This window comes from Zootoca vivipara, chromosome 6, assembly GCF_965207765.1.
Source record: "Zootoca vivipara chromosome 6, rZooViv2.hap1.1, whole genome shotgun sequence".
Taxonomy (NCBI): Eukaryota; Metazoa; Chordata; class Lepidosauria; order Squamata; family Lacertidae; genus Zootoca; species Zootoca vivipara.
The window spans coordinates 61,029,236-61,040,454 of NC_142589.1; the positions used below are offsets into that span (position 1 = coordinate 61,029,236).

An 11,219-nucleotide genomic window follows, 5' to 3' on the forward strand; every position below is an offset into this window, starting at 1 on the left:
GGCTATAGACTTTGATCACACCCTCCCCTATGAATTTGTCTCACCCTCTTCTAAAGGTTAGTGGCCACGCTGCCTCTTGTGGGAGTCAGTTCCATAGTTTAACTACATAACAGCTTTTATCTGTTCTGAATCTTCTTGCATTCAGCTTCAATGGATGTCCACGACATTATGAGAAAAACTTCTCTATCCACTTTCTCCATGACATGCATAATTTTATAAACATCTGACATGTCACCTCTTACTCACCTTTTCTGTAAACTAAATACGCTGCAACCTTTCTTCATTGGGGAGTCACTCTAAGGCAGGCATGTCCAAAGTCCGTTTCAGGGGCCTAGTCCGGCCTGCCAGTCAATTTAATCCGGCCCCCCGTGGCAGTATATGCCCCGGGATAAAACCCTTAAAAAGCTCAACAACTTTGGGGTTAAATCCTTTAAAAATCTATCCCTTTTTGAAAAGGGCCTAAGGGATGCCCTTTTCTGAGTGTTTTCCAGCTCTACAAATTCTTTTTTGAGGTGAGGCAACCATAAGTATTGGAAATGAAGTCGCACCATAGATTTGTATAATGGCATTATGCTGTTGGCAGTTTTATTTCCATTTCCTTTCCTAATGATCCCTAGCATGAGATTTGCCTGCTTCACAGCTGCTGCACACTTAATATTACTAGTAAGAATTGTGGAGCTGCTCCCAAGCAGCTCTACAGTGGAAATTCAATGGAGGTACTGGTCTGTACGGATCCTTCTGCAGTTGACAGGTGAGCTCCTCTAATCCACAGCAGGTCCTTCTGCAAAGCTGCACTTCATCTTCTCTCTCCCTGAAGCACAGACCCCCACCCCCACCCCAGATGCCATATAGATAAAAGTGATTCCATTCTCCCTTAATACGAGAAAAATGGGAAGACGGTGTCCCTTTAAGGGAAGATACCAACAGCCCTCCATTCTCAGGAGGAGAGGGGTGGGAAAGATCTTACCATCAGATTGCAACCTTCATGTGTCTGCAGCAGCCACAGAAGCATGTCCCCATGGCATGGTGGGGAGAGGGGGGATAACAAAAGGTGTCACTAAGCTTCCTCAGTTGCAAAAGCTGTTTATATAAGGACAGCTGACTCTTTCCTCTCTTCTTCCTTTCTTTAAGAAAGGCAGACAAATAAGAGATTCCAATTTTTTTTAAGCAGCAACAACAACAAAAAGAAAACATTGGCTAGGAATCTAATTGAAAGAAGAAAAATAAATATGAGAAATGCACAAAAATCCAGCGGGGAATGCAGCAGCAAGACTTCTGGGTGACAGCTACGGTAGGTATTTTGCAGGGGGCAAGACAGCAAGTAGGAGGCAGCCGGGAGCAGAGCGGTGACAAGTGGCTTATAGCGCACCATTGCAAATAGGCCTCAGCACCTAATTTGGGAGGTGGCGGTGGCGGGAGGAAGGGGTGGCGGTGCGTGCAGATAGGCTCCCCATTTCTGCGCAACCTCTTTCATTATTCACCAGGCGCCGTGCACTTCTCCGCAATCGCCTGTAGGAGCCGCCTCGAAAGCGGTGCATAATCCGCCGTTCCTCCGCACGCTTTAACGCGGTTTGCGGCGGCTGCGCTCACGCAAAGGCAAGCGGCGTGCGTCTCCCCGCCGCTTCCCGTCCTCTACCAGGGAGCTCTCATGCTCCAGGCCCGTTCCCAAGCCGCGCACTAAGCAAACGCTCCCCAGCTTTGCCAAATGTACAAGGCCCGCCGCGCAAGCCCATCGGCGCGCTCCTCGGAGCTGCGCATCGCGATCCCGAATATACGAAGCGTGCTAGTCAAAGTCAGGAGCAATCCGCATTAATCATCATCATCATCATCATAGTATAAGAAGGGTTTTCCAAATGCATCAGGCAGGAGCAATTAATAGCAGCAGCCGTAATAAAACGTCTCGCAAATAAAGCACGGGAAATAATACTGCATTAAATAAATAAACAAAACCCGTAGCAAAGAATGCTGCTTGCTTGTAGCAACGTTCCACGCAGTGCATGCAATCTCTCCCTCGCCCCTCAAACCGCCCCCCTCCAAACTCTCCCTAGCGGACTTTGAGCCGTTCTCGCTCCGCGAGCAACCCAAGGTTGCCCAAACTCAGCGCAGGGTGGGAAACGGAGCTCGAAACACCGGCTCTGCGGCTTCAGCAGCCAATGAGAAGCGGCGCGCGCGCTCTCCGCGTTGCGAAGGGAAAGGAGGCGGACCGCCCCCTTTCTCCGTTTCAGCAGCCAATCAAAAGAGGGGGCGGTGAGTTTGGTGTCGGCCTGTCATGTCTGTCTGGTTGTGCGCGCGCGCAAGCGTTCTGTCCTTGGCGCGGGTGCGCGCCTGCGCAAGCTGGCCCAGAAGGGGGTGTGTCGGCGAACCCGGGAGAAGCGAAGGCGGCGGCGGCGGCGGCGGCGGCGGCAGGAGGGGGGAAGGGAGCCCGATGATAATGGCGGCCAGGAGAAGAGAACGCTGCAGCGCCTCTGAGGTAAATGTTTGACACATTCGGGCCTCGGCGCCGAGTCCTGGCATGGGAGCAGCGCCCGGAGCTCCGAGGACGCTCCGCGTCAGGCCCTAGAGGCCGAGCCAAGAGTCCCGGGCGTCCCAGGGGCCTGGGCCCGAGGGAGCCCCGAGCTAGCGTCCCTGGCCTTGGGCGCTCGGAGCAGGCAGCTCGACGCCCGGCAGGCTTCATAGCTCCCTTCACACGCCTTCGTGTTGTTTTGGGAAGGCGGTCGTGGGAAATTGCGGGTGTTCGCGTGTCCGGAGCGCCGGTTCACACGTTACGTGACGAATACCCGGGTTGGCTTTCCAGGGGCTGGGCGGGGAGGGAGCCCGAAACAAGCTGTCCTAGCCTGGCCTTCTGTCGCTTTAAGAGAGATGGGGTACCAGCAGGTGAACTTTTTTTTTTTTTAATGATACGGAAGTAAACACGGCCACCTGCTCAGTGCTGCAGGTCTAGCGGCGGTGGTATCCCATAGCTGCCAAGTTATCCCCTTTTTTAAGGGATTTTCCCTTATGCTGAATAGGCTTCCTCGCGAGAAAAGGGAAAACTTGGCAGCTATGTCGTATCCCTGGTTGGCCACCGGCTGTCAGCCCCGTAGGTCTGTCACCAACTTTTTTGCATCGGGCGGGGGTTGCTGCTTTTGTCTCCTAATCAGCTGCTGCTTTTGCGGCTATTGCCTGGTGATAATTCTGCTGGAAAGCTTTGCCTGCTGGTTTCTCTGGAGTAAGCGACTGTTAAAGGTGCAAGAGCAGGCCAGGCCCCGTGCTGTCTGTCTTTATTTCCTTCCTTCTAGGCTTCCCTCCAGGTGATTTTATATATATAGGGGCACCCATCCGCTCCTAAAGCAGTCCTCATTTTCTTATCATTATGCCTGTGTGAAGAATGTGTTTTGCAAACAAGTATTTTGTGCCATTTACAGGTTGACTGAAAACACTGACATGGCAAAGGAGGCTGCAGTTATATGGGTTGGATCCAGACTTTGTCATAAGTAGAGTAGGTTTATGGGGGCTTGAATTAGTCTTGGCTAAATCTGGATCTAGTCCTGTGCACACTAACCTGTTGAATAGAATCAGACTGCTGCAGGTGAGCTGCAGTGTCATCTCTGTATATCTTCCAACTTCTGCAAGAGAAATATGGGTGCCTGTATCTTTTAATGGTTATGGAGGGATGGTGTAAGCTGGCCTTCCCAATCTGATGCTTCAGACATCCAACTCCCCGTCAGCCCCAACAAGCATGGCTAGTAGTCAAAATGGATGATGGGATCTGTGGTACAAAATATCTGGAGGACACCAGGCTGGGAAAGAGTGATGTAAGATATACTGCTTGCAGTTCTCCTTCTGCATAACTAATCAAAGGAATGGAACCCTGACCTTGTTCTGCTGAATTATTTCACTGGTTAAAACAGGGATATGCTCAATTTAAATTACTGTATATGGAAGAGCTGCCTTTCAGTGAATTGTAAAAGTATGCTGCTTTTCACAGTGATGTGATACACAGCAATGTCTAGTATATATAAACAAAGTGACACTTGGGGAATGAAGATAGGGAGAAGTCTAGCTGATAGGGGGCTAAGAGAGTTGGAGCAAAACCAAATTGGTATGTGTAATTCAGTGGACCCAGAATTCTGTGTTTTGTAGCAGGGGTTAGGAGCCTCTGGCCTACAGGCCAACCGCGGCCTTCCAGGGAGTCTAGTTTGGCCCATAAGGCCATTTCCCCCAAACCATACTCACTTTTCAATCAGCTGACATCACTGGGTGACATAGGCAAGGGGTCAAGGTTCAGTCCTCAGTCCTGCTGAACACGATCCCCACAGGGAACGTGCTGAGGAAGCAGATGCCTGCAGAGAACATTATTGAACACACTGCTATCAGCTGATGAGCAGAGAGTTCAGTCCTTCAGGGTGCTGCTTTAACATATTCCCTGCAGAGAACATGCTGGTGAAACAGAACCACCCCCCCTGCCCCATAGGTCAACTTTGACAGGTGGGCAGGAGCACCCAACTTCTAGGCACCTGACGGTTGTCATGATATCATCATTGTCGATTTCCAAGGTTTCCAAGGATTACCTACAGATTATCTAATAAAGCACCTCCTCGTCAACAATCTTGTACCTGCCACATGCTTTTGACAGTTGTTTCTCCTACTGTATAAACTAAAATGCCCCTTCCCAAAGATCATACCCATTTACTCTTGTCAAAACCATGGCATCATAGAAAACATTTGGTATGTGTCTCATGCTATATGGGAGTTCTGTCTTTGGTTAAAATCTGCTTTGTAGTTTCTTGTATATTTATATGCTCATCTTCAGTATTGAAATGGTTTGCTGCTGAAGAACAGCTGCCAGTCTGTAGTTAAAATAACAAAAGATTGGTGCAAATTCCTGTCTTAAATACTAACAGATGTTTAGAAGTGGGGTGGGTTATATAGATATTCCTAAGAAAAATATGTGTGGTCTGAAATTACTACATGGACAAATAGATACAGCCACCACACAACAATACACAGTAGCACAGAACTGAACTGAGAAGTGCGGTCCATAATTGGGGTAGAGTGTATATTTATAGCATTGGGATGGCAGTGATGGGGCATAATCAGTGATAGGACATCGATCTGCCAGAAATTTATTAGTTGTGCTTGACTTTTTGTTCTTATAGATACCTTGACCTTGAAGATGGTGAGTAGCCAGCCAAAGTACGATCTAATACGGGAGGTTGGTCGTGGCAGCTATGGTGTGGTGTATGAAGCAGTAGTGAGGAAAACATCTGCACGTGTTGCGGTGAAAAAGATTCGGTGCCATGCTCCAGAAAATGTAGAGCTTGCCCTGCGTGAATTCTGGGCACTTAGCAGCATCAAGAGCCAACACCCAAATGTTATTCACTTGGAGGAATGCGTTTTGCAAAAAGATGGCATGGTGCAGAAGATGTCCCACGGCTCCAGCTCTTCGCTTTATTTGCAGGTAAATGAAGTTGCAGGTAGTTGAAGAAACACAGTGGGTTAGAAGTAAAGGGAAGCAGAAAGGGCAACAAAAGACACAGAGGCCAGAAGTGTGTATACTACAGTGTTCTTTAGAAGAGTGTTTGCTTTTCTGTTTTTCTGCAGTTAGACACTTTGGAAACATTAATAAAAGCAGTTTTCCTGAAGCAGAAACTTCAGTGAAAGCACACAAAACAGTTGTACGCAAAGCTGTCATTGAATTTCACTCATCGCGGTGCCCCGTTGCACCAGAAGCGGTTTAGTCATGCTGGCCACATGACCTGGAAAGCTGTCTGCTGACAAACCCTGGCTCCGTTAGCCTGAAGTGAGATGACCTCTGCACCCCATAGTCTAGTTTGACAGGACTTAACCGTCCAGGAGTCCTTTACCTTTACCTACATGAGATTGTAAATACAACTGATTTTTCTAAACTTTGGCTGTGCTTGAAAGAGGAGTGAGATATAGGAAACTGCTATTAAAAACTTTCCCACAGCTCAAAACTATCCCGCTGTCCAAAAGTAATAGGTCTTCCAACAGTCTTAAATGACAGCCGTGCCAGCACAACACTGAATAATATTATTTTTGCATGGCAGGAATGTTAGTGGTATTATAGCAATAAGTACTATTGGGATCATTCTGGGAAAAGAAGCATTAATAACCCTTTCAATAATTTTGTATCTGACCGCTTCATCACTTTATTAGGCAATGTTATGATCAAATCATCTCTAATGAAATACATTTTTCCATGCCTTGAATGCATATTACATTATTTCCAAAGAGTTGTGTTGTCTAACAGCACTATAACAACAAAATTAAAAATAAAAAGCCAGTCAAAGAATAAATTAATCATATTTTTAAAGTCTTTCTATAGGCTAAATCAATGTTCTACAGTTAATTCTTACCACCTTCCTCCCACTTGATATTCTAAAGAAGGAAAAACAGTTTCTTTAAAGGACAGCAGAACGAGATAGTTCCATCTTTGTGTCAAGCAAATCATGAAAACAGCTGCTCAGCAACCTGCATTTCATGCAGTAAAATAAGCAGTAAAAATAACTTTGAGAACAAAAGCAAAGGCCTCTAATTTTTTGTAGTTGTGCATTTTTATTGTTCTGTTAGGTTAGTCTGACGGCATTCATTCATGCAGATGGAGGGGAAAGTGTGTATCAGTGTCCCACCAGATACATATTCCATTAATCCAGAGTCAGTAGTGCTCATAATAGTACTCATAATGGAATACTGTAGCTTCATTCACACAATACACCAAACCATATCAAAGGAAACTTAACTGGTTTGTTGTCATGTTTGTTGGTTCACACTATTGCTTTAATCAGCCAGCAAGCCAGAAATGGAAAGCATGCCTTGAAGTGGGTTTACAAGCCATGGTTCCAGCTGAGACCTCTAGAGTCCCTTGCTCTGTAGAAAGGAATGCTGAGCAGATAGAAAATAAAAGCAGATAAGCAGCTCCAAACCATGATATGTCTGCATGTTTGGAAGTTCATGAGTTTGTACTAAACTACTATGGTTTAGAATTAAGTCTGTGCTTCCACGGAGAATGTTGGTTGAATGTATGGTAGCATCAATTGTGTTTTGAAAATACTGTTTAAAGAAGAAAATTGGATGAGCACAAAAGGGGTATTTATAATACATGCATTAAAAGATAATAGGTTTCTAGCATTCCTTTTCATCAGCTACTTTCTTAACTTGACTCCTACTTGCTGAACAGATTCCTTAAATGTTTTCTTATTACAGCTTGTAGAGACCTCCTTGAAAGGTGAAATTGCCTTTGATCCCAGAAGCGCCTACTACCTTTGGTTTGTGATGGATTTCTGTGATGGAGGTGATATGAATGAATATCTCCTGTCTCGAAAGCCTAGTCGTAAGACCAATACTAGCTTTATGCTTCAACTCAGCAGTGCCCTGGCTTTTCTGCACAAAAACCAGATCATCCACCGTGACCTCAAGCCTGACAACATCTTGATCTCTCAATCCAGGATGGATGCTAGTGACTTGGAACCCACTTTGAAAGTAGCTGATTTTGGACTGAGTAAGGTTTGTTCAGCGTCAGGACAGAACCCTGAAGAGCCAGTGAACGTGAATAAATGTTTTCTTTCTACAGCTTGTGGCACAGACTTCTACATGGCTCCTGAAGTTTGGGAAGGTCACTATACTGCCAAAGCAGACATCTTTGCATTAGGGATTATAATCTGGGCGATGTTGGAAAGGATCACTTTCATAGATACAGAGACCAAGAAAGAACTGTTGGGGAGTTATGTGAAACAAGGGACTGCGATTGTACCTGTTGGAGAGGCATTGTTGGAAAATCCAAAAATGGAGCTACTCATTCCTGTTAAGAAAAAGACAATGAATGCTCGTATGAAGCAGCTGATTAAGGAAATGCTTGCTGCTAATCCACAGGACCGCCCAGATGCTTTTGAGTTGGAACTCCGGTTAGTTAAAATTGCTTTTAAAGACAGCAATTGGGACACGTGACCTCTGTAGTACTTTGAACTTGTCAGGATTGTATCTAACAATAGGGCAGCACTCTGTGGAAGCAAAAAACAGACTTAACCCAAAATTTAAGGTGTCAGGGTTCAGTATTCCCCCCCCATTGCATTTCTCTTGATTTTTGTAAACAAAGCTCAAGGTGGCTGTTCTTATTTCACAATCATATGTGTATATTTCCAAGCTGCAGCTGTAATGCTATCCACATGACCAGGAAACTTGACATTTTAGAAGGTGATTGCTTTCTAGGAATATTTCAAACATTCCAGTTTCATACTGCAGAATTTGACATGCCCATTGAAGATAAGGTTTGCATGCTGGTAATGCAAATTATTCAACTTTGTAGAGTAAGCATGTATATATTTATGTCTGTATGAGTGACTTGACTTCCCCATCTTTTGAAAATATCCCCATTATTTATATTGTCTCATATTGAATTGGGTCATCCGTAAATTCCACATCATAGATATTCTCCACTTTTTTCTTTTAGAAAAAAAAGTTGATGGCACAAAACATGATAAAACAAATGTGATGCAAAGGGAACCTCTGGTTCAAGCACTAAACTACTGTTGGGCAAATCTCTTAGTTTGAAATGCTGCAATAGGTAGTCTGGTGGCACATTGCTTAGTTCATTGAGCATTCAGGTTCATTTTTTTTAGGTAAAGAAAGACTAAATCTGTGCTAAATCTGTCTCTAGCTGCCCCCATCCTTTGCATTTGACATCCAGCATTACCTTTAATGCATTGTGTCTCTTTTTATCAACTTTTTATTTTATTTTAATTTTTTACAAATGTAAATCATGGGGAAGAGAAAAACCTCCCAAATTCTGCTGAAAACTTTGCAAATGAGAAAAATGTTCCCATATTTTGTTTCTGCCCTGGCTTTTAGAGGCCAGTCATGCTAGCCACTCCCTTCTTAGCAGAGGTTTTTTGGTCGCTTCTTAGTGGTGGTCTTGATGATGGGATATTTGTATTGTTCACTTATTTTGTGGAAGAAGGACTCTGAAAGCTTAGTGTACCATAACCATTGAACTATCCAGATTCTTTCTTGCTAGAAAATGTTGCCTGTTTGGGTGGGGTGGGCATTGTTCTCTGCACAAAGTAATAGTGATTATTCTATTGCTCTCATGTGAGAGGCACTTTTTAAATTACTTTTGGGTAGTAGATGCAGAACATTTGGCACAACCCAGCCAGCTCCATCCATGCACAGAGAGCAGAGAAGTGACTCAACCAAAGGCCAATCTAGACCCCTCCTCCACCATCTTGGTGCTCCCTCACTACTGTCTCTCTGTGCACCACATTACAACTGAAGCCTTTACTCTGCAAGAAAGCCATTCCCTTTCTTGACTGCTACTCTGACGTTTTCAGCAACTTTGATTCTCCCCCTTTGGTTTTTGGGTATGCAGGCTACTCTGCCCATGGCTCTCCATGCACGGGGTAAACAAAAGTTCCACACTATGTTGTTTTGTATTACCGTCATATACAGGACTTGATAGCAGACAGGAATAAAGACTTCTTCATTTCATGAGTAAATAGAACTTCCACAGGGAAAACTGGCATAGTATGTGTGTTGATTTCATTGGGGAAGATAACTATATTGTCTCAGTTGAAATAGTCTTGATGCCATCAGCTACAACCTAGAAATTGGAGTGTAAATTGACCTTCACCCCCCCCCCTCCATGAAAGGCACTGGAGCAGATTATATCTTGCCCCAAATAACTGAGATCTAATGATCTTGGATTTCACAGAGACAAGCTTCAGGAGAATATCAACTTGTATCACTTGGCATATATCTGTCTGCCCCGCTTTCAGTGTGATGCTATGCTATAGTATATTTTGTCAACTGAGGATCCTATTGATGTCTGTTCTTTGAATGCAAAGGTAATACACAAGTCAGATTTCTTCTGTGCAGTTACAATGTAAATGTTCAGAGGCGGGAAAAAGCTCTTTAAAGCACCACCTGTGCCTTTAGAGACCTGATTATATTGCAGGTAGGAAAGCACTCCTGCAATTTTATCCATCAACAAATTTCCTTTAAAAATGTGTCAAACAAATGAGCACGACTTGCAGGAGTTTGACTGTCTTTTCTTTGAGGACTGGAAAAGCAGGAACTCTCAGTCATGTACGTCCTAACTAGTCTGATTACTGTGTACAATTTCTTGGCACTTGCAAATCCTCAGCAAATCCAGATTCTGGATACATTATTGCATGTGCTTCATAGACACAGTGCAGTATCTAGTAATAGAGCAAGTTATATTTATCGTACAGTAAAACTGTTAACGCCCAAATGCACTGCTATTTCTTAAAAGAGTTGGGGAGGCCTCACCAGGTCACCTCCTTTCATGGTGCTTAGCCCCTTGGCATTGAATGCTAACTTGATTGTTCATTAATTATCCACTGAAAAATTGTCCCTGAGATCTGTGTGTGATTTTTGTTGTTGTTGCTTGTGTTTGCTTTGGGTTCTTGTAAAATCTCCAAAATCAAAACTATTGTAGCAGCTACAAAACAATTCACCAGCGTAACAAAGAGATACTCATCAGCTGAGATACTCATCAGCACTTCAGAAAGAAAGCAAACTTTTAAAGCTTTTCCTTAAAAATTGTAAACTCTATTTTGTGAAAAAATTATTTTAAAAGGGTGGAAGGAGAAATGATTGTGTAATTTATTGAGTTTGTGACTTTAAAAAGAAATAAAGTCTGAATTGAAAGAAATTAATTGTGTTTGATATGCTTCTTTTGTGCTAAATACTGTACAAATTTATTTCCATGAACTATCCAACTTTCTCTTGACACAAAATTAGCATTGGGACCAACACATGGTGATTTTGGGGTGTGATAGTGGTGGCTTTGTTATGTAGCAAAGGTGGGAGAACCTCAGGCCCAGGGGCTAAGGCATCCTCCTGGATTTTTTTTTATTAGTTCTGCTTCATACCCTGAGTGTTTTTGTCTGTCTGGAATGTGTCTTTGAACTCAGATACCCTGTTTCCCCTTTTTTAATACGTAGTCATAAAGTAAGCCATGGCAGGGTTTTTAAGTATTTGAGAAATATAAGACATACCCCGAAAATAAGCCATACTTCCGCGCCGCGGAAACCAACCTCCACAGGCACCTCCACTCACAGAGTCACTCCATGCAGCCAGCACTGCAGGAGTGCGATCAGCTATGATGAGGCGCTCCAAGAGCTCCGCTTAACAGCTGATCGTGCTCCCGCCTTGCTGGCTGCATCCCCGCGCTCTGCCTTCTCGTCCACCGCCATCCCTGC

General features: G+C 44.3%; 1 protein-coding gene across 2 annotated transcripts; it reads left to right on the forward strand.

Moving 5' to 3' along the window:
- Nucleotides 1-1,236: 1,236 nt before the first annotated feature.
- PDIK1L (PDLIM1 interacting kinase 1 like) lies at nt 1,237-10,669 on the forward strand. Of its 2 annotated transcripts, none has more exons than XM_088672339.1 (3): nt 1,237-1,291; nt 5,139-5,440; nt 7,207-9,624. In XM_088672339.1, the coding sequence occupies exons 1-3, from the start codon at nt 1,237-1,239 to the stop codon at nt 7,945-7,947; spliced, it is 1,098 nt and encodes a 365-aa protein (XP_088528465.1). In that variant the 3' UTR covers nt 7,948-9,624. The 2 variants fall into 2 exon arrangements, with proteins under 2 accessions (XP_088528465.1, XP_034976602.1); XM_035120711.3 differs by lacking the exon at nt 1,237-1,291 and adding an exon at nt 2,305-2,470 and having other exon boundaries at nt 7,207-10,669.
- The last annotated feature ends 550 nt before the right edge of the window (nt 10,670-11,219 follow it).

What these genes read in the sequence shown, in the direction of transcription:
- PDIK1L (XM_088672339.1), top strand. Translation starts at nt 1,237, where the DNA reads ATGCACAAAAATCCAGCGGGGAATGCAGCAGCAAGACTTCTGGGTGAC. An exon ending in ACTTCTGGGTGACAGCTACG is followed by an intron (nt 1,292 to 5,138) that starts GTAGGTATTTTG and finishes TTGTTCTTATAG; the next exon opens with ATACCTTGACCTTGAAGATG. An exon ending in GCTCTTCGCTTTATTTGCAG is followed by an intron (nt 5,441 to 7,206) that starts GTAAATGAAGTT and finishes TTCTTATTACAG; the next exon opens with CTTGTAGAGACCTCCTTGAA.